At 41.4% G+C, this 24,201-nt stretch overlaps 1 protein-coding gene across 1 annotated transcript in view; it reads right to left on the bottom strand.

The window, feature by feature from the left end:
* The window catches only part of LOC108590053 (uncharacterized), a 67,242-nt gene that overhangs the window by 31,677 nt on the left and 11,364 nt on the right, over window positions 1–24,201 (bottom strand). The window contains exons 3-5 of the mRNA XM_078370878.1: window positions 21,523–21,618; window positions 7,074–7,257; window positions 3,003–3,048 (exon numbers count right to left, since the gene is read on the bottom strand). Of these exons, the coding sequence (XP_078227004.1) occupies window positions 7,253–7,257; window positions 21,523–21,618 (101 nt within the window). The 3' untranslated portion in view covers window positions 3,003–3,048; window positions 7,074–7,252. The remainder of the gene's footprint in view (window positions 1–3,002; window positions 3,049–7,073; window positions 7,258–21,522; window positions 21,619–24,201) is intronic.

The raw sequence follows: 24,201 nt of genomic DNA on the forward strand, positions 1-24,201 counted from the left end.
GACTAGTATCTACATATATTTTCTGAATTCATGACATACCTTACAATTTCTTAATGTTTCCAATATTTCTAGGCTGTGTTCATTGAGTTTTTTCAAATGATTGCAAATCTCAAAAAACATTTCCAATATATTTCTTGGAAAAAAATCTGCAAATAAACGGATCCACAAAGTTCAAGCACATGCTCAGGAGCACTGTACCTATTTTACATCCTGATCAGGATGCCTTATTTAAAACATACTTTATGTTAAAACGCATGCTCTGAATGAAAAGACCACTCAAATAGGCTTTGTGTGAGCAACATGGCTGTTTATTCACCCGGGTGCGGGCAGGCTGAGTCAGTGGAGGGCAGTGGGACAGAAGCTAATTTTATATGTTTGCAGTAGGCAGTGGAAAGTTACAGAAGTTACAGTTTAGAGTGGTCTTTTGCAAGCTGGGAGGGGGTCGTAGGGTCTGGAGTCACAAAGTTGACCAAAGTGGGTACAAAGCTGACCAAGAGTGGTTACAAAGTCCAATGACCTTGTCAATTAAGGCCGGAATCAGAAACAATAGAAGAATGTCTCAGGTTAGTTAGGCACCAAAAGGGTTGATTGCCTTTCACTTTTCATGGTCTTCAAATTCCTTCACCTTTTCTAATTCCAGAAGGCCCTCCAGAGGTGTATGTGTGCACCATGGCTCCATCAGTCAGCCTAAAAGAACTTACACTTTATTTTTCAATTATGAAAAAATATTTGCCATAAATTGATTTCATTTGTTCAGATAATAATGTGTTGTAAAATTATTCTTGCCCCTAGAAAGAAGAATTTAGGAGCCATCTCCTATCAATTACATAAAAACCCAGGAAAAGAGCATAAGTAAATTCCCACACTGCTATTATTAACACCACTCATTGATCCACGAAGGATTATCTGCGGTAACATGTCTCCCTCCTGCCTCAAGCTTCTGAGCTATATCCTGCCACCAAGAGCATATGTCACATTGAGAAATGCCAACAGATTTAAACAGATTTACCAAGACCTAATTAAGAAGTTCACATTTATACTGACCAGTACTGTGCCCAATTTATGACCAGCCAACACCTGAGTGGTTATCATATGGCAGAAGCTGTTAAACCACCTAAAAGTACTTTACACCCAGCATGCCCACACTTCCTATGAGATAGGTATCAATGTCCCCACTTTACAGAAAGTGAAGCAGACACACTAGAGATTAATTTGTCTAAAACTACAGAGCTAGTAGGTGAGATCTGAATCCCCTGGCAGTCTGTATCCTAAAAGAAAACTTTTACCTCCATTATTCTCATAGAGGCAGAAAACACCCAAATGCCTAGGCAAATAGGGAAGGGTCCATGGAGAACCTCCAACCTGCCCAAGTCATTGTGCACAGGGGATTTGCCTAAACATGCCCATGGTGAAAAATTCCATCCCTTAACACATGCACAGTAAGGGAAATAAATCAATGTGGAGTGGCTCAGACTAAGGGCCCACATGCACACTGGAAGAATGGGGTGGAACCACCAGGAATTCATGCCTTATGCAGGGGAGGAGCCTGGCCTTTTCAACTTGTGTGTAGTGGGCTGGTATTCAATTTGTGAGGTAGAAACCTGCATTCAGGATCCCTCTTTTTCTTGAGAGCTTTCCTTTCACTTAATAAATTCCCTCCTCCTCACCCTTCAATATGTCCGCATGCCTAATTCTTCCTGGTCATAAGACAAGAACCTAGAGGTTTAGCTGAACTAAGGAGCAAGAAATCCTGCATCAATTTTAATAAATTGCGGCCGGGCGCAGTGGCTCATGCCTGTAATCCCAGCACTTTGGGAGGCCGAGGCCGCTGGATCGGGAGGTCAAGAGATCGAGATCATCCTGGTCAACACGGTGAAACCCCGTCTCTACTAAAAATACAAACAATTAGCTGGGCACGGTGGCGCATGCCTGTAGTCCCAGCTACTCAGGAGGCTGAGGGAAGAGAATTGCCTGAACCCAGGAGGCGGAGGTTGCAGTGAGCCGAGATCGCACCATTGCACTCCAGCCTGGGTAACAAGAGCGAAACTCCATCTCAAAAAATAGTAATAATAATAAATAAATAAACTGCATAACTGATAAAGACAGGAAGAGAGATTCACACTTAACCTGAAAGAAATCCCAGAAAGCTGAAATAAGCACCCTTTAGTCATGCTCAAATCAAAGTACTAAAAACTAGAACTGCTCACCAGTATCTAAAGATTTCAACATCAATTTGATTTAATTTAAACACCAAGCACCTACCAATATGTGAACTCTGAATTAGTCACAGGGGCTACAAAGACTAATAACAACATGCTCCCTTTGATAAAGTCACAAAGACAGTGGGTGGGTTTGTCTGGTAGGGGAAGGGGTTTGATCAAGAGAGAGAAAAAAAGAACATGTGATAAGACAGGCATGTGATAAGAAAAAGACAATAGCGTTCTCCAAATTTCTCCTCTATTTTTCTTTCTTATTACTTAAAAGTGGCAAAACATTTTCTTCCCTTCCTCAAATAAGACACATTCAGAGTGTTTGTCTCCAGGCAAACTTTGTTCTTTTCAGAACAAATTCAGAACTACAGGAAGCACCACCAGCCTGATACTAAGGAGCTGTCCTGACAAGTACCCCAGGAACTAATAACCTTGAGGCCACAGCAATCGCCTCGGTGCTCTTCTCCCTTGAAAATCAGAATTAAAGCATAATTTACCTCGAAGTCTAAACTTACAGAGGAAACGGTGCTTAAAAGTAACGTATTATCTTCTTACTGTTTGGGAACATCCCCCTTTCTCAGTCCTTCAGAAGGGCCCAAAGAAGTAGTTTGGCTAAAGTTGTTCCCATAGAACCAGTTTCGAAAAACAAGAGAAATTACTAAAGAACATGGCTTAGGCAACCTACATGGGAATTTTCAAGTTCAACCTCCCAGTTTCCAGCAAGCAGAGTGAATGGAGAAACCAGGAAATGGGGTTTTGTTTTCAACCACTTGAGCATAAGGTTTATGTTACCTTCTAGTGGGTCTTCATCTTGGTTTTCAGCTAAAGCTGTGGTTTCCTGCAACAAAAAAGGATCTCATGAGAAAATAATTTTACTTAAAGGTTAAATATCAATACATACTTTATTGGGAAAAACTCTAGCTTCTAAAAATACTATCTAAAATAAAAATAATATTGAAAATTAATCCCTTAAAATCAGATTCTGAATTTGATGGAACGAATCTTTAGGTGACATGGTACAATTATGAAAGAGGTAAACTGAGTCACAGAAGAATTGTTACAAAAGAGCAGCAAGCCTAACAGGGGCCTCTGGCCTTTGGATTTTCTGGGACCTAACTAGCATCCTAGAGCCTGAGCTAGGAACCAGACACCAGGGTCCCTGGTATCAGGCTCCTTATTTTCTGTACTCATGCCTGACTCTACCTGGAGTTCCGCTCCTCCTTCCAGAATACAATCTATACAGTCTCCATAAGCACATTTTCCTCATGGCCCTCTAATCATATCCCCAAAACCCATGGCTCAGCTAAGAACCAGGATATTAGGTGCTCAAGAAAATGAGAGGCTACAGCAAAGCAAACCAATCATATTCTTACATAATGAGAAAAGTGAACTGCAGAGGCGCTCGCAAAGTAAATCTTGGTTGGTTAACCCAGACTCTGTTGGATCTACTGGGGCAGCATACATTTTTACGATTCCGCTATAGACTTGCTGGGAACCTGTCTTTTTAAGTATGGCTAGCTATTCCAAGGAATCACTCTATCAAGGAAGGGCTGATCTAGCTCCTGGCACTTAATTAAGCTTCCCTTGCTAATAAGAATGAGAAGGTACTGAGAGTCAAAGATCCACTATCTTTCCTTTTCGGTCTGTCTGAAAGTATGTCTCCCCTTCACTCTGAAATATGTACAGGTTTGGAAAATAGGTTACCATAAATTTCAAAAGACAATCTGTGTCGTTTTTGTATTTAGATATGGCTAAGACACCAGCCACGGTGGCATGCAGCCCATAGTCTCAGCTACTTGGAAGGCTGGGGCAGGAGACCCAGGAGATAAGGCTGCAGTGAGTTATGATAGTACCACCGCATTCCAGCCTGGGCAAAAGAGTAAGACATCATCTCTAAAAACTAATTCTATAAAAGGGAAAGAAAGAAATGGCTAAGACACCCAGAATCCATGCCTCCACATGTCCTTTCCCATAATGCAAGACTAAGTAACCTCACATTTTCCTCCTTTCAATATGCGTTCTGGCAAATGTGGTTGCTAAATAACCAGGGTGAGGGAAGCAGCAACTATTTGGAGACAGATAGTCTCCAAATCTTTCTGGTCTGAGGGTCACTGGCACTGTGTATGCAGCTGACTGCCTTTAAAAAGAAGCACGTTTATAGGCTGGGCGAGGTGGCTCAAGCCTGTAATCCCAGCACTTTGGGAGGCCAAGGCGGGTGGATCACGAGGTCAAGAGATCGAGACCATCCTGGTCAACATGGTGAAACCCCATCTCTACTAAAAATATAAAAAATTAGCTGGGCATGGTGGCACGTGCCTGTAATCCCAGCTACTCAGGAGGCTGAGGCAGGAGAATTGCCTGAACCCAGGACGCGGAGGTTGCGGTGAGCCGAGATTGCGCCATTGCACTCCAGCCTAGGTAACAAGAGCGAAACTCCGTCTCAAAAAAAAAAAAAAAGAAGAAAAGCACATTTATAAGTCTTTCCTCAGCTAGAGATATTCTGGGAAAGTGTGTTGATGGGCCACAAAGACCTGAGAATCATGTTGGAGACACCCACCTCCACAATGCCAAAATGTAAAGAAGAGGGCTACAGAGGGGTAACCCGTTAACTTGGGGCGATAAAGGTTATGGACAGAGGCACAGCACATTGCGGGAAGCAGGGAATAAAGCTAGGACATCTCAGCGAGGACACACTTTATTAGAGAAGAACAAAATGGGGATGGGTGAGTGAAAGAGCGCTACCACAGAGCCTTCCCGTCTTTAGTTTTGCTCAGCAGATTCCCAACAGGGAACACCCAGAAGGATGGCAGGGAGAAGGCACAGTGGGGTCACCACAACCACAAAATGTATTTATATAATTCTTGTACGAAAAAATGCATGTTACAGTAATAATTTGGCTGGAGGGCGAGATAAAAATCTCAGGATGTGCCCACAAAAATGGACAGAGGAATGGAGAGAAGGGGTATCCAGGTGAGAAAAAAAGGATGTTCATTTCTCAATTTGCTCATGAGTGATGAAAAATCAACAAATACTTTCACTTCTGAAGTTGGTAATATACTCATTCTTATACTTCTCCATTTAAAGATATAAGGGTAACCACCAAAAACAGACCATCTCCCAAAAAAGAACAAAAAGGGAAGAGGCGAAAGAAAAATAAAAAGAGTGACAAAACCTCAGGCAATGTGGTGAAATATATTTTTTTAAGTCCTTCAATATCAAACATCTGTTAAAAGGGAAAAACCCGTATTGGGCCAAAAGGGGGGAAAAAATGACAAGAAATCTAACATATTTTACACAAGAGGCACACCTAAAACAGACCTGAGAAAAATTGAAAATGAAACTTTGGGCGGTAAAATATCATAATATAAAGCAAATGTAAGTTTTAAAAGTCAAGGGTCTAGCTGTGAAATTCAACTTTGGTTTTAAGGCAAAGATCATCACACAAACGGTGTCACTATGCATATTAGGAGAAAAGCTAGGGTGGGGGGGGACATCCGTAACATTTAGAGCAAAAATTTTGTTAATTTCTCTAACCTGTGAATATCTTATGCAGTAAGCAAGAGGGACACAACTCAACAGAAAAACGAGAAAGATGGTATCAAAGTCACAGAACACAGATACCAATAAACACTTCAAGAGGTATTTGCCGTCGGTAATAGATAAATGCCTCCCTGGCCTATCAGATTGCCCAATCATATACAGAGAGGAATGTAGAGTAGCAAGAACACCCACCACAATAACGAAAAGTACAAATTCTTGCAGACTTTAAGTAATTTGCTATTTAAACATTTTTATGTTACATCCTTTAATCCAGCCCTTCCACATCCAGAAATAAATTCTTGGGAAAAAATCAACACTCAGAAAAATGCTTGAAGATAAGGAAGTTTGTTAAAGTCTGGAAAATATTTAAAACGTCAGATAAGGGATGAGCTAAAAATCACAATGTATCTAAATGAGCTCACTCTGTTGCTCACGCTTGAGTACAACGGCACAATCATGGCTCACTGCAGCCTCAAACTCCCGGGCTCAAGTGATCATCCCGCCGCAGTCTCCCAAGTAGCTGGGACTATATGTGTGAGCCATTTTGCCCAGACCATAAATGGGCAACTTTTAAAGAAAGGTCTCCTTATGCAGAAGCAAGCAAAGAGCAAAACAGTATGTACTACATAGTTCACTCTTGCCTAAATCATCCCCTAACCACCAAAACAGAAAGACAAACCGTGCTGATTTAGCAAGAGTACAGGGGAAAGATCTAGAAGACATCCACTCCAACAGCATTTTCTTCTAAGTGGAAAGGGAGTGGGGAAGGAGGAGGGGAGTGGGGGGAGCTTTTCCCTGACTTCAGTACATCTTTGTGTGATTTGAGAAATATGTCACTTTAGTAATTCAAAGTATTACAACATCTTTTTAAAGTGTGTTTATATCTAATTGCTATAAAACAAACCCCAAAACTACTTTTTGTCCTATATTAAGTGTTAAAGAGTAAAATTTATTGAATTATGATAATCTAAAATTTAGTAGCAAGAATTTAGAGAAAGACTTCATCAGCCTTTTGTTTCTGGAAGAGAATGAGAAATTATCTGCAAGTAAAAACTTAATGGGTTATACATGTCCAAACTCAGCGAATCATAAAAATTAAACATGTACAGGAGACTTTCTGGGTATCAAGTGTACACTGCAGTAAAGCTGAACAAACGTTTGTCTGAGGCTATCATCAGCTTTACTCTCTAGTTTTAAAACTGGCAGCAAAAGCCGTGGCTGTGGAAATTTGGATGAGAGGATAATAATGTGTGAAGATAGGAAAGTGATGTTTACTATTATTGGGCCCATGATTGACACACGATTCATTCCAGCAAGGGATACCTTAGGCATAACCAAAGTTCCAGCTGTGTGTTGAGGGGTCTCACGTGCAGAAAAACAGTTCTGTCCATTTCTATCCACTGCACAGCTGTAGCTGTAGCCAGAAAGAAGGTAAGAGCTGGGCTGTTGCATGTACCAGTTGCCACAGTGGTAACCCAGCAGGATGGGCTGGAACTCCTGCTTCACTCTAATAGCAGAGGGGAGAGCACAGCAATGACAACCGTCACCAACCAACACAGAATCATTCACAACGCCCCCCACCCCCCAACCTCTTTCCAGGAAGTTTGCAGTAAGTTGAACACCTATGTTCAAAGCCATTGTTTGTAAGTTACCAACAGTTATGTAGCAAATAGAACAGTAACAGCTTTCTTTTTCCTTCAAAGGAGAAAACTGCTCCCCTTTGCCAGTAGCTTGTAATAGCTATTGTGTTGAGCTATGCCAAAACCTGCAAAACTCTCCTGTTCTGCCATTTATCCAGAAACCTTACAAAAAGAGAACAGAATCCGGTTTTTATTCCTGCATCAAAAATTCTGGCCTGTGGGCTAAAACCTCTCAACCCTGACAGGTAAGTCTCGCAACTACCTGAGATAATTAAATTTAGTGGCAATTCCTGCTAGAAGGCAATTAATTGCTTGACTTTCCTGACAACAGGGCAAAGGTGTGGGGGGGAGGGGTGCACTAAGGCACCTGGGAAAAATTCTGCCACCCGTTCCTCTGGCTTCCACCTTCCCGCCCTCTCTCCCAACTGTCAGGCCTGGGGGAGCCAGCAGAACCCCAAGGAGGGACAGAAGGGGAAGATGTGTCCATCGACAATGAAAGAGTCTCCACTGCATCCCTTATCATAACGAGAGGACTCTTTAATAACAAAATCTTAAGACAAATACATCTCTCCTCAGTTATCATTCTGAGAATAACTATTGGAACTAGCTAGTGCGTTTTTATTTTTTTTAATCCCATGCAGGGATTAAAAGCATAATTATTGAAAGCATAATCCAAACTAGCTGCAAAATTAAGAGGCAGCGAAGAAAGCCTTCCTTTGCTCCCTTCCCTCCTGTCTCTCTTCCTTTTCTCTCTCTTACACCCTACATTAATGAGAGTACAGGATGCAATTTTAAAGAAATATTTCTCTGGTTCAGTATTTTTTTAAAACGCATGATAAAGCTTCCCGAAATTTAACATGCATACAAATGACCTAGACTTGTTTAAAATGTAGGTTCTTTAGGCTGGCACAGTGGCTCACATCAGTAATCCCAACACTTTGGGAAGCTGAGGCGGACAGATCATGAAGTGAGATCGAGACTATCCTGGCTAACATGGTGAAACCCCATCTCCACTAAAAAATAAAATAAAATAAAAAAATTAGCCAGGCGCGGTGGCCCACACTTGTAGTCTCAACTACTCAGGAGGCCGAGGCAGAACAGCTTGAAACCAGGACGCGGAGGTTGCAGTGAGCCGAGATCACGCCACTGCACTCCAGCCTGGCAACAAGGTGAGACTCCATATTAAAAAAAAAATAATAAATTCTTTAACTTGACAGATCTGGAGTGGAGCCTCAAATTCTGCCTTTATACCTAGCTCCTGCCACTTTAAGCAGCAAGGATACACAGTGTCAAAATTCAAGATAACTTTTGAGTCCATACCGGGTGCTTGGGGTGTGGCCATTTCCCTGCTGCTGGCTAATAACTAAGTGCTAATGTATTTTCTACTTACCTGTAATGTGAAAAATAGCAGACTTGATGAATTCAAAACATTCTGATCATTCAATCATTCACCAGTTATTTATTGAGCCATTACTACAGTCATCCCTTAGTATCCATGGGAGATTGTTTACAGGATCCCCCTCAGATACCAAAATCCTTCGATGCCCAATATAAAATGGTGTAGTATTTGCAAAGAACCTACACACATCCTCCCATAAACCTTAAATTCTGTCTAGATTACTTATAATACTTAATACAATGGCTATATATTACTTCATGTGGGTTCAACAGTAGTATCCGGCATGCGGCAAATTCAAGTTTTACTTTTTGGAGTTTTTGTTTTTAAGATGGAGGCTCCTTCTGTCACCCAGGCTGGAGCACAGTGCTGTGATCTTGGCTCACTGCAACCTCTGCCTCCCAGGTTCAAGTGATTATCCTGCCTCAGCCTCCCCACTAGCTGGAATTACAGTCCCCCAACCACACCTGGCTGATTTCTGTATTTTTAGTAGACATGGGATTTCACCATGTTGCCCAGGCTGCAGTGCAGTGGCGTGATCTCGTCTCACTGCAACCTCTGCCCTCCAGGTACAAATGATCCTCCTGCCTCGGCCTCCCTAGTAACTGGGATTACAGGCAACTGCCACCCCTGGCTTTTTAGTTGAGACGGGGTTTCACCATGTTGACCAGGCGGGTCTCAAACTTCTGACTTGAGGTGACATGATCACCTTGGCCTCCCAAAGTGCTGGGATAACAGATGTGAGCCACCGTGCCCAGCCTCCCAAATATTTTCAATCCATCATTGGTTGAATCCAGGGATGTAGAACCCACAGAAAGCTGAGAGCTGATGGCATACACAAGGCAAGGCAACTGGCATTGGTGATACAGTGGAGTTTATCCGGAGTGAATCTCCCCATGTCTTCAAGGGAGATTTTATTGATTAGCAGCAGTGGCAGATACTGTTAGGTGCCACCCAATATTGATTTATTTTCTTCCATTATAACAATTCTGATTTCACTTGGGCCAGCAATAGGCTCAAGCTAAAAGACTACATTTCCTTGCTTCTCCCTTGAAGCAAGACGTGGCCAGGTGGCCAATCTGGCTAAGAAGATCTAAATAGAAGTATTAGAATGGGATTGAGGAAAGCTGTGTGGGAAAAGGGTATTTGCTAACCTGGAAGGGGGCCTTTTTGTCCTCTACTCTCTCCCCAGGTCTGGTGCTGGGATTACAAATGACAGGTAGAGTCAGAATAACTGCAGCTATCTTGGCTATGAGGTGACATGAGGGAAGAAGTCATACAGAGTAATACGGTGATCCAAGACAGAATGAGTCTGGGTCACTGATGACTAAGGACTCTTTCCACTAGCACTAGACTGGCCTACTACTGGTTTATTTTACTTAATAAATGTCTTGTTTAAACCACTGTTATGTCAGGTTAAATACAATTCCTAACGACTATAGCTTAGACAACCAATAAAAATGTTAAAAATTCTTTTTCTATAAAAACTTTTTTTTTTACTTATTTCATTTTAGGACTGACTTTATTTCACACAAAGAAAATCACAATTACGGCTATAACCAGGTGAGTGCTGAGGCTGCAGTTGGAAAGGAATATAGAAGTTGAACACTGAGGAGGTGGTAAGGAGACCGAGGAAGAGAGAGGTCAATGTAATCATGCTGAAACCAGCTAGGAAAATGGCAGCAGCTGTGGTGAGGAAGGAGGCTCAGGCATCTAGGATCACCTCCCCCTTGATCTCCACACTGCAATAGAAGAAAAGGCTGGCTGGCTGACTGGTGCCTCAATCACCTTCCTATAGGATAGCAGGCACGGTAAGGGGGAAATCTCTCCAGAAGATACTGTTTTTACTTAAACAAGATCAAATCTCCACCCCACTCCTCCATTTGGAGACCAGAAACCTTTCACATGTAATTCCTAAAATTGTAAACCCAAGACCCTTTCATGTGATTTCTAAAGCTGTAAACCTAAGACCCTTTCACTTGTAATTTCTAAGACTGTAAACCTAAGATCCTTTCACGTGTAATATCTACAGTGTATGCCTACATAAAGGCAGAGCTTCTCTTTTAGGGGAGCTTGGCCGTTTAAACAGAAACATAAAGCCTTGCTCCCGGGCCGTAATAATCAAACCCCTTCCCTCTCTAATTCAGTGTCCGAGAGGTCTGTTTCTCACAGCTGCTCCTGCTTCAGTGAAACAGAAGATTGTGAGCAAGATCCCAGAGAAAAGATGGGCACTTAAGACCTTAGAGAGGACAGTGACCAGGAAGGGCTCACAAGCACTGTTTTGCTCTCTAAAAGCCCCAAATGCAAATCATCTGTTTCAACTAGATTACTCCCTGTCAGATCTCTTGCATGAATTGATGAATCAAATCTAAGAGACTTAAGAGAAAAGCTAACCCTTTAAAACATAGGATGGACATTTTATCAAAATTAGACAATATCTGCCTGTTACAGCAGACAAAAGGGCCACGGCACACAGAGGGAACGGCATTTCTGCATACGGACAAATGAGTCGAAGATGGTGGATTTAAGGGTAGACAGATCCCATAAGTTGACAGTATTCGAAACTTAATGAAAAAAGTTCTCGCTCTTTCTCTGAATTTCTGTCCTAGAATTTTACAAATTATTAGAACTAGATTAGGAGAAATCACTTACAGATAAAGCTATACCAGTTCGTTATTGGTTGGGAACTTATTTGCGAGCTGGGCAGTGGAGTTGCAAAGATGCTGGAGGTATGGATCTTGCCTTAGAGACATTCCCTCCATAAGGGTTGGAGGACTGAGGAGATACATAGATGGAGAGAAAGTACAGCAGAATGAATAGAAAGCTTTAGTAAATTGCCAGTAGTCAAAAAGGTAGGTAGGACTGTACTCACAGCTAGAAATCCTACTTTCTAACATCTAGCTCAGTTTTATTCTTGAAGCAATTCTCAGTATTTTCCAGAAACTTGTTTTATTGAGTACAGTACTTCTTTATGAAGTCAAGGTGTCAATCTTGAATTACCTAGATAATTTGGGAGTATGTCACTCGACCTGTTGCTTTTGTTTATTTTGTTTTCTACTCCAGTTATTTGCTTTTGGTCTTTGGCTGAAAAGTGATGTGTTTTGAATAGTCAAAGATGGATACTATTGAGTGTTTTCTTTGTAGTGAAATTACTTAACTATGTTTCAGACACACAACAGGCCTCACAGCAATCCTGAGGCAGATACAGTTGTTCTCATTTTTGCAGATGAGGAACCAAAATGTTCCTCCTAAATTTAAGTGACTGCGGAAGGCCATACAGCTAATAATTGGCAGAGCTGACCCAAAATGTCAGGAGCCCCCAAAGGGTCTCTGACATTTGAGGCTCTTAACATTCCCCTATACTGCTACTAAATCTAAGTGATAGCCTAGATAAACCCACATTGTGTGAATTTGAAAAGGTTATTTGATGTAAGCCCATAGCAGCCCCTCAAGAATGCTTGATTCAAAGGAGACCCCCTTGGTCTTAATTGATGGAAGAAATATCTGTTGCTGTAATTATGCAGGTCCTGATTTAGTAACATGTGTTCAAAGAAGTTTGATGGGTGTTTTCCTTTTTCGGTTTGTTTCCCAAATACTTTTTGATGCAGTTCCTTCAGTTTAAGGGGTGTGTGTGTGTGTGTGTGTGTGTGTGTGTATGTGTATGTGTATTTTGCTGTCATATTTCACATTCATCCAGACTTCCTAATCCTATTGTCACATGGCAATAAGCATACAGGTGCTGAGATTTCATTATTGGTGATTCTCTGGGGCTTATGTTGGTGCTCATGGAAGCATACCTTTACTCTGTTGGTTTTTCTTTATAAGATTTGTTGCTGGGCATGGTGGCACATGCCTGTAGTCCCAGCTACTTGGGAGGCTGAGGCAGGAGAATCACTTGAACCCGGAAGGCAGAGGTTGCAATGAGCTGAGATTGCGCCACTGCTCCAGCCTGGTGACAGAGAGAGACTTAGTCTAAAAAAAAAAAAAAAGAAAGAAAGTGTATAATTATCTCTGAACTGAGTTCTCTAAACTAGCTCTGGTGAGACTGGAAAGATGGCCATTGCTCCTGTGGAACCCAGCTTCTTCAACTTTCCACCTCAGCATTTGCCTTCTACCTACAAGCTGAGCACTTTTTTCTCTCCTCCACTGGAAGCCTGCTGGGGAGCAAGAAAGAGCAGCAGTTTTCTAGCTGATCTAAGTGTGCAAGTTTAATTAACTGGGGAAGAAGTAAGAAGCCCACTTGAGTTGCCCATCTAAGCCAATTTGCATGCCAGCTTTACCAGTAATAAAGTCAATATTTTTATCTCTTGGATTCCTGAATCTATTCAGCAAAAGGCAGGCTAGAATTAATCAGTACCCAACAGACCCCGACAATCACAACTTATTATTACATGTTTACGATATTCCAACAGAGTGATTAAATAAGAGCTGGGACTTTGGAATTAGACTATCTGGATTTTAATTCCAGTTCTGCCACTTAATAGCTATATAATCTTGAGGGCATTAATTAATTTCTTTCATGAAATGAGTATTATGTTTATATTTAATCTGTAGCGCATTTGTTAGGATTCCAGTTCTGCCACTTAATAGCTATATAATCTTGAGGACATTAATTAAATTCTTTCATGAAATGAGTATTATGTTTATATTTAATCTGGAGCGCATGTGATAACTTTTATAGTGGGTTTGGCAAGGAGCTTGGTCTGTGGCAAAGCTTGAATACTCCTCTCAATCAAATTTGTAAAACTAGAGCTACAAGTAAAACCTTGTTTTCATGAACAGCATCATAAAATGAAATTACTTTTATGATAAACAGGTTCTCCACACTAAAATTCAGGACATACTGTTTAACAAGGTTTTCCCCAATTGTGAATTCACATTAAGTCTTCCAAAGTTATCAGATTAGTTCATATTTTATAAAATCATTGGTATAGTAGAAAAACAAATATAAAATTCATTAGAGGTAGTTATTACAATATTAGGATGCCATTGTCACTCATGTACTGCTGACTGTGAACCCAGAATGTAACACATAAGGATAATCATTAAATAAACTTCGATGTTTTGTTACACATTCATACTTGTCTCCTCTTGTGTCACGCACACACACACACATATATATCCTAATATAATTCTGTTTAACTTCTAAATTTACTAATGCATACCTTTCTTTATTCACAATGGATTTAAAGCAGACTGGAATTGTATACATAAAACCTGATAAAATGGTAAGTGATTAAGGGAAAATAAGAAAGTCTGTACAGGTGATGTGAGCATGTATGATGAAGTTTTTTCTAAATACCCATTAGAAGAAGGGCTCAAATTTGACTTGAAGCTCTTTAAAGCCATCAACAAAGAGAACACAATCAGTTAGGACATGAGTCACAGGAACCATACAATAAAAACCAACCAGGTACTCCAGAGAGCTGAAGAGAGGCATAATTATTCCTGTAATAAACTAGAGAAAAGTTCATTCTCTATATGTTCATGAAGGAGATGTGTAATGTGGTAAAAATGTCCTAATCAACATCTTTAAAAGAATAATGGGTTTCAGATGGTTTTCTTCTTAGACCATCCATCAGTATAGATGGCTGTCATAAGGCTAAATAAAGTTCATGGTTAGCAAAGATAGTAGTACAAAATAGTAGGGTGCTGCTCTTTTTTTTTTTCTTCAAGGTCTCACTCTGTCACTCAGGCTGGAGTACAGTGATTTAATTATGGCTCACTACAGCCTCAACCTCCTGGGATCAAGCAATCCTCCAGCCTTAGCCTCCTGAGTAGCCAGGACTACAAGTAGGTGCCATCAAACCTGCTAATTATTTTATTTTTTGTAGACACAGCATCCCATTATGTTCCCCAGGTTGGTCTTGAACTCCTGAGCTAAGTGATCCTCTTGCCTCAGACTCCCAATATGTACCGGGGGTTATAGGCCTGAGCCACCACACCTGGCCTCTCTGACAAACTTAATCCAAAAGGAAATAAATCTTAAATACATTTAGAAAAATAAACTCCATATTCTTCAGACAATCCTCCAAAGATGATTGAAACTATCAATGAGTTTTTTGTTTGTTGTGTTTTAATTTTTTTTTTTTTTGTAGAGATGGGGCCTTGCTATGTTGCCCAGGCTGGTCTCGAACACCTGTCCTCAGTGATCCTCCCACCTCAGCCTCTCAAAGTGCTTGGGTTACAGGCATGAGCCACCATGTTCAGCTGCTAACCAAGCTTTTGGTAGGTATGGAGATAGGTATAGAGATTTGGGAGCTTGTGTTTATATTCCATGAAGGGCAGGTACCTGACTTGTAGATTTTTCTGGTATAAGGTAATTGAAGATCAATAAGCTTAATATTAGCTGAGTAGAGAAAGGGAGACCACCTCTTAAGAAAGGTAAGGAGCTGGACAAGTGCCCATGTCCACAGAATATGAAGGTACGAATGACTGCACCATGATTTTTCTCAAAAAGCAATCTGAGTTTTCATCAACAGAATATGAAGAATGAGTAATCACTCAGCAAGTCTTTGAGTAATTTGTGGGGATCATAAGTGATTTTACAATTTCTTTCAATGGTCATAGATGACTTCTAAGAAGATAAATACAATTTGGTTTACTTTTGGAAGTTAATGCAAATATTTAAATATACTGAAATCTGTAGTAGACTGAATTAGCAAAGTCTCATTGATACACCTCTTCTCCAGATCACACAATTTTAGGCTTTTTTTCCCACCTGAATCAGGTTAATAATAGTCTTCAAAACTTGCTTTCTAAATATTTCAGACCACTAACTTGCCTGTAGCACCTGGAACAAATTTCAACAAATGGCATACTGGAAATATTTTTTTGCACCTATTATACTCTATTACAGAAGCCTAGTTTTTCTTCCTTCCATATTCAAGTAAATGTGTAAATATCACCGTTCTGATGTGGATGCTCTGTCCCGCCATTTTGGAAATAATGTCATGAAAAGAAAGGCAACTTTTATGCAAAAATTGGAACTTAAGTTTTGATTTAGGAACCTCAAAAAAATATTCTTCAAATCTAGTGAAATAAAATAATTAAAAATTAAATATACAGATATATTCTTCAGAGTAGCAGGGAATTTAAGATTGACTTTAAAAACTCAAAATTTTAAAGTTTTTTTTTTTTGAGACGGAGTTTTGCTGTTGTTACTCAGACTGGAGTGCAATGGCACGATCTCGGCTCACCACAACCCCCGCCTTCTGGGTTCAAACAATTCTCCTGCCTCAGCCTCCCGAGTAGCTGGGACTACAGGCGCACACCACCATGCCCAGCTAATTTTTGTATTTTTAGTAGAGACGGGGTTTCACCTTGTTGACCAGGATGGTCTCGATCTCTTGACCTCGTGATCCACCTGCCTTGGCCTCCCAAAGTGCTGGAATTATAGGCATGAGCCACCGCACCCGGCCTAAAACAGCTTTCTTTTAATTATCTTTGCTAACTCAAATATCTTGTTTTGATGTCAACATAACACACCATGTATTTAATCATAAAATGGTTTCACCATTTGCAATTACATATACAATATTTCTAAATAAAACAATTTTTAATTTTTTTTGAGATGGGGTCTTGCTCTGTTGCCCAGGCTGGAATGTGGTGGCATGATCACGGCTCAATGCAGCTTTGAATTCCCAGCCTCCAGCAAACCTCCTGCCCAACCTCCCAAGTAGCTGCTACTACAAAGGCACACCACCATGCCTGGCTAATTTTTTTGTATTTTTGGTAGAGATGAGATTTCACCGTGTTGCCCAGGCTGACCTAGAATCCCTGAGCTCCTGAGCTCAAGCAATTCACCTGCCTCAGCCTGCCAAAGTGCTGGGATTACAGGCATGAGCCTGCAAGTTCCATATGAAAATAGAATGATTACATAAGATATTTCTTGCTAGGCTCAGTGGCTCACACCTGTAATGCTAGCACTTTGGAAGTCCGAGGTGGGACGATAGCTTGAGCTCAGGAGTTTTGAGACCAGTCTGGGCAACCTCATGAGGTAGTAAGATCTCATGTCTACCAAAAAAATAAATTAGCCGGGCATGGTGGCACACACCTGTAGTCTCAGCTACTTTGTGTGGCTGAGGTAGGAGGATCACGAACTCAGGGGTTTAAGGCTGCAGTGAGCCATGACTGCATAACTGCACTTCAGCCTGGGTGATAAAGCAAACTCTGTCCCCCAACCCAGCCAAAAAAATGTATTTCTTCATTGAAGCTTTAAAACCTGATTGTTCCTGACCTCAGGGAACTAAGAAATCTAGCTGAGGAGTCAAAACGAACAGAGGCACACATAAATAAATTTACCAGACTTTTACAAAGCAATACATTTGTTTCCTCTAATCTATTCTTTACATTCCAACAAGACCCATTTTAAAACAGTTTTCCTTAAACGTTCAAAACTCAAGAAACTCCAACAGCTCTCTATGACCTAAAGAACCATTTGTACATTTTTTAGAAATGCAACTGCCCGAGTCCCACTCCAGATCTCATTCTTAATTTCTGGGGATATGTTTAAAAGTTCCACAAAGAGTCTGAAGCACAAGAATGAGAACCACAACTGAGTTCACCCTATCTGAGATGTTCCCTCTGTCAGGACAGTCCTTTTCATGTCTATTCTCTTGGTTTATATTTTCTCTTGTCTGAAAATGTTCCTTTTCTCCTCTCCAAATACCCATATTTCTAAATAAGCTTCAAAATCTTTCCTCCTCCATGAAATGACACTAACCCCTATAACTCAACGATGTCTCCACTTCTCTGTAAACATCAATACCTTCATACATATAATTTATTAATATTTTAGGTCTACTTCTTTTACACATTGAGGGGCATTTAAAACTGTCTGATGGACAACTGGCAAATTTCCTTCACTACAGCAAATCTAAAACATATGCAACAATATTTATACCCATATATTTCAAACTTTCAAAATTATGTTGCCTTAATACCTAGAGTTATAGAAAACTTCAGGTAAATTTGTTCATTCCTCGATTGTGATTTTTATACTACTGTCAATCATCAGTGCTAATGATATCAGTTTCACATACCTAAACTGAAAAATTCAAGTTTCTAACATGAATCCCATAAGGGAAGTTAGTGCTACAACTCTGAGAATATCTTCAAGAAGACTGCAGGAAAGTAATCAAGGGAAAGCATGAAACATTACATCTCAATAGATTTAGAATCCAAAGGGTCAGACATTCACGAGATTAGGTTTCAAAGTACAAATTTGGAAGTACAGTATATGAACAAGACCATTATTGAGACTGTATCAGAAAATGAATTCAAAAAGAATATGCACAGAAAGATAAAAGAAAATTTTAAGAATGGATCATGGAGCCAGGCACAGTGGCTCACGCCTGTAATTCCAGCACTTTGGGAGGCCGAGGCAGGAGGATCACCTGAGGTTGGGAGTTTGAGACCAGCCTGACCAACACCGAGAAACCCCATCTCTTAAAAAAAAAAAAAAAAAGAATGGATCATGGAGCAGAAAGAAAAGAGGAAGAAAAAACTGACCAATGGATGAAATAGAATTAGAGAAACACAAGGAAAAAATTTGAATAGCAGAGTACTTTGAAGGGGTGTTTTTCTAAAAAAAAAAAAAAACACATTAAATATTAAGATTTATACATAAAAGTTAGTTACTGCCTCATAGCCTTAAAGTAATTAAAGCAGTAGCACTGGTAATTCAGGAAACTGCATTGTATCTTCTAAGGTACCAGAATACATAATGTGCCTAAAGGACACTCTAAATCAAAGAAGGCTGATCTTCCTGAGTTACTGCTACCTGAGATCTACAAGATCTTCAAAAATTCAGTCTGTTACTACCTAATATTTTAAAAACTAAGCAAACCTTCCCAGATGCAAGAAGCTTCAAAAACATACAGAAAATTAATTCACAGTATACCACTTCTTGCTTCTTAGTTTATCTGCAGCTCTCTTTGTCGTCTTCTAAACAGCATTTTATTTCTAGAAGTTTGAAAATGCTAAATACTGAAAAAGACCCAAGAGAAAGGACATAGAATACCAGAGAGACACTGGGGAAAATACTACTTATCTACCAACTTGGACCGCATGCTAATTTCTACCTACCTATCTACCTACCAACTTGGACTTCATGCTCATTTCTTCTCCAGAAAATTTCAAAACACCTTAAGTTGGGGCCATGATAATGACAAAAAACAATTATTCATGAAAATCAGGTCTCCCTCACTAACCAGTTGTTTCTCAAACGTCCCAGTGATACACCTGGCCTCTCGCAAACATGCTTGTGTAAGTTCTCCCATGTATTAAGCTTATCGAGTTATAGCTAGGACCTTGACCATTAGAAATGCTGTTACTACTCTCTTAGAAATAATGCAAATCACGTTTAGGGAGGCCCAACTTATAATGCAGAAAGTATAGTATCTCTACCTTTATGCAGGTAGAAGGTTCATGTTATCCTATCTAATTTTTACTCAGGGCCAACCAATCCAAATACATAGGGTTATGTAAGTGGTTTTTGACTAAAGTTGATGTTGTCCTCCCTACTTCCTCAAGAGATATGTGGCAATGCCTAGAGATATTTTTGGTTGTCACAACTGGGAATTGCTATTAGTATATAGTGTATAGGAGACAGGGATGCTGCTAAACACACTACAATGCACAAGTCAGTCCAGAAATTATCCCATCTAAAATGTCAATAGGTTGAATTACTCTAGGTTATACAGGTTGAGTATCCCTAATCTGAAAATCCAAAACCTAAAATGCTTCAAAATAAACTTTTTGGGCATCAACACGACACTCAAGAGAAATATGCATTGGAGCATTTTGGATTTTGCATATTTTGAAAAAGATGCTCAACTGGGAAGACAAATATTCTAAAATCCAAAATATTTGTGGTCCCAAGCATTTTGGATAAGGAACACTCGACCTGTACTATATTTGGGAGTTTGCTAATGTTTTTGTTTGCTCTAGCATCAACATCATTTAATAGTGAGATTGCCCCGCCCAGCGGCCAACTATGGCAATCGCCACAGAGAAGGGGGTGCTGGTGGAGATGGTACAGGCGCTCTATGAGGCTCCTGCTTACCATCTTATTTTGGAAGGGTTTCTAATACTCTGGATAATAAGACTTCTTTTCTCTAAGACTTACAAATTACAAGAACGATCTGATCTTATAGTCAAGGGAAAGGAAGAACTGATTGAAGAGTAGCAACCAGAACCTCTTGTTCCTCCTGTCCCAAAAGACCATCCTGCCCCTCAACTACAACATCGTTTCAGGTTAAGTGAGCACCTGGTCTTTGAGAATTTTCTCGAGACAGCTCTCTTTGGTTCCACGACTCTTCCATCCACTTTGTGTGGCCTTGCACCCATGGCTGCGTCTGCCTCCTCCACAGTGGCATATGTGAAGAAGCCAAAGCCCCTGGAGCGCTTGGTGTTTGGATCTCTCATTACCACACAGTCCGTGAGCGTTCCCCACTGCTCAGAATGGCTCCTCAGGCTGTCGTTGGTTGTTTCAAAGCTCAACCCTCCAATGAAGAACTTCCTTAGCTGTTTGGCTCTTTAGGAGACTCTGACTTAGACATGATCACAGGGAGCAGAGAGACTTTAATGATGCTTCTTCAGTGGCATCCACAGGCAGAAACGACTATTAATTATTTTTGACACGGAGTTTCGTTCTTGTTGTCCAGGCTGGTGAGCAGTGGTACGATCTCACCAAGCCCTGCCTCCTGGGTTCTAGCGATTCTCCTGCCTCAGCCTCCCAAGTCGCTGAGATTACAGGCATGTGCCACCATGCCTGGCTAATTCTGTATTTTTAGTACAGATGCGGTTTCTTCATGTTGGTCAGCTGGTCTTGAACTCCCAACCTCAGGTGATCCACTGTACCCAGCCACAGATACCAATTTTTACTCAATTCTTGGTGTGGTCAAAAGGGACGGGGAGGATGAGGGGCCCAGTAGCCACGTGGGCCAAGTCAGAGTTAGGAGGAGGAGCTAGGACCTGTGACATGTAGGTGGCCTGGGGCAGGTAGTCTCAGCAGGTCAAGAGACATCGGGTCAGGATGGCTGGCACTGCAGTTTACCGTATCTTCTTTATCCTCCCATGTCGTTTTTTTCAGTCTCCTGGATTGTGGTTTTCTACCTAATGCCCCCATGTTGTCCGTAAATCTCTCCAGGGATAGGCGGGGACATGTAGCGGGTGAGGGCCCCTCATCTCTCCCCCACCTCCATTGCTGGGGAGGGACCAGTGGCAGCTGCTGGGGTTGCCCTGACCGTTTTCGTTGCCGGGAACTGTGGCTGGCAGCTCTGGGTGGAGAAGAGCTGCTTGTTACAAGAGCTGCAGGATCCTTGTGCTGGGTCTCCTTCCCCCACATCTGCAAGCCTGAGGAGCTGGGCAGGTGGTCTTTCCCCAGCACCTGAGAGGCTGCCTTCTCTGGCCAATGGGAGCAGCCGGGAACTGGGCCAGGGAGCACTGCTGGAGCTGAGTCAGGCTTCCCAAAGGTAAGGACGCCTCCTGCAGGGCTCTGTGCGCTAGGCACTCCGTGGCCCTCGGAGTGGAAACTCACTGCAGGTACCTGGACCTTGTCAGTTCTGTTCGTTTCTGTCAGGCTCCTGCTATGGACATTTCCCTTTAAGGCCATGGGACTGTAGCCGAGCGAAGAGAGGTTTCCCTGAGTCTCCAGGGCCCTTGAGGTGGATGCTGCTCCCCCATTGCTATAGGGGCCTCCTTTCTCCTCCTCCTGCCCCTGGGTCTCTACCTGATCGTCCATCTCCATTGGTTCTTGCGGCTCTTCTTCTGACCACACCTCCGTCTTCAGGATAGGGACGGAATTCCAAGACCTGTTCCCCAGTACCTGTAGCGAAGGCAGTTGAAGAGGAAACTTGAGTGACTTCTTATTAGGCCTCACTCCCCAACACTGTTGCATTGGGGGTTACATTTCTAACATGTCAACTTTGGAGAATACATTCAAACCATAGCAGTCACTCCATTTGAGACACAGAAAAACCTAAAAAGATCTTAAGAGAAGAATCAGCAATATAAGGTAGATTTCAAATGCCAACTTAAGCTGGAAGAATGCAGAAAAGCTAGAGGACTTCCAAAGCCTTCTTTGGAACATAAATATGTCCCCTCTGGACTAATTTTTTTTTTTTTTTTTGAGACTGAGTCTTGCTCTATTGCCCAGGCAGGAGTGCAGTGGTGTGATCACAGCTCACTGCAACACTGCAACCTCTGCCTGCCAGGTTCAAGTGATTCTCGTGCCTCAGCCTCCTGAGTAGCTGGGATTACAGGCACATTCCAGCACACCCAGCTAATTTTTGTAGACAGTGTTTCACCGTGTCGGTCAAGCTGGTCTCAAACTCCTGACCTCAAGTGATCCACTCACCTCAGCCTCCCAAAGTGCTGCGATTACAGGTGTGAGCCACTGCACCCAGCCTGGACTGATATTTTCGAAAGCGGGGACCTTCTTTCTTTTTTACATCTCTGTAAACTAAACACCTACTATAGTGTTCTAGAAATACTAAATTAATGAATTTATAAAAACAAAGCACACAACTGCTATGCTTTTTCTTCACATGCTCACATGCTGTGTAGTGTCTACATTTTAAGCCATAAGCTTGGAAATGCAATCAATACATACTTTTGAGAATGACAATTAAAGCACACATACTCACGCACCTTCCTTCATAACACAGGTATGGTGATTTTACCACCAAGGCCTAAGAGAAGTAAGTTTTGAGGAAAATAAGGAATCTGTAAACCACTCATACAAGTAACAGGAGCCAACATGTTCAGGGTCTAATGTTACTCAGACAGCAGGTCTAGACAAAATAAACATTTGTTCTATTACCTTTTTGTTATGTTGCCATGGGAATCTATATTTGCAGGAAAACTTATTTTCTGCAACATGATGACAGAGCAGTAACAAAGGGAGAGATCTGATGAAAAAAGGAGGGGGGTTTACATCTGTAAAGGCAGGAAGGACAATAAATAATACAGGTTTTTACAGGGTCACATGTCTGCAGGATCTTTCAATCTACACAATGTATTCAAGTTTAACAGAGAAATCCTTGGGGCCTCAAAGCCAAGACATTAATGGCCGATAACAGTGGTCCAACCTCTACTAAAAGTACTGTAATAGGGAAAAGGCAGAGAAATGTAAAGCAGAAAAGGGGTCAAATAAAAAAAAGGGCCAAATAAGATCATAAAAGTTTAACTGTTGAAAGAAGGTAAAAATGACTTTTAAAACATGATCCAAAAGTAAGAAAAACCCTAGAAGCCAAAGAAGTTAAAAAACACTCAATCTGCCAGCAGACTAATCTTCCATTTCAGTTAAACTCAAGAGCTAATCTCTGTTCTCTTCCTTTTGGCAACAAAATCCTGAAAAAGTAAGTAAGCTCATGTTATTTAAAGAGCTGGACTGGAATATACTGTATTTCTAGGGCCCAACAAAAATACTGGCTCTGGCACTCTGGACTGCTGTAATGAGTTGTGAGGATGGTTCAGGGCTCTCCACCAATTCATCCACAGTAGTGGTTTAGGATAGAATGGGTAAGCAACAGCAAGGACAGAATTGGGACCCCAGAGCACCGTGATCTGTTAAAACATGATTTAAGTCACATCCTTCCTGTGGTCATAACCCTCCAAGGCTTCCCCTTTCACTCGAAGGAAAAGTCACAGTCTTTATAAAGGCAAATAAGACGCTACATGATACCTGCACAACTGCAGCACCCCTGCACACACACACTTTTCTACCTACATTTGGCCCCTGGTTCATTTAGTACTAGCTATACTGGTCTCTTAGCTATTTCCTGGAGCATTGGGCCCTTGCCTCTGGGCTTTTGCACTTGTAAAGCCTCAACCTAGAATGCTCTTACATCCTCACCCAGGTCCAAACAGTGTCACCTTCTTCAGGTTTTTGCTCAGTTGTTATTTAATGATGCTTACCCTGTTCATCTTGCTTAAAAGTCCAACAGCCATCCTAGCACTCACTCTCCTTCCCTTGCTGCTTTTTCTCCACAGCACTTATCTGACATACTATATTCCGACCCCTCCCCACACCCCCAAAGATGGAGTTTCACTCTTGTTGTCCAGGCTGGAGTGCAATGGCATGACCTTGGCTCACTGCAACCTCCACCTCCTGGGCTCAAGCGATTCTCCTGCCTCAGCCTCCCAAGTACCTGGGATTACAGGCACCCACCATCACACCAGCTAATTTTTTGTATTTTTAGTAGAGACAGGGTTTCATCATGTTGGCCAGGCTGGTCTCAAACTCCTGACCTCAGGTGATCCACCTGCCTCGGCCTCTCAAAGTGCTGGGATTACAGGCGTGAGCCACTGTGCCCGGCCATACTATAAATTTTACTTATTTTTTATCTACTTCCACTGCCATCCCCATTAGAATATAGCTTCTTTTTTTTGTTTTTGGAGACAGGGT

Source organism: Callithrix jacchus, chromosome 4 (genome assembly GCF_049354715.1).
Source record: "Callithrix jacchus isolate 240 chromosome 4, calJac240_pri, whole genome shotgun sequence".
NCBI classification, from domain to species: domain Eukaryota; kingdom Metazoa; phylum Chordata; class Mammalia; order Primates; family Cebidae; genus Callithrix; species Callithrix jacchus.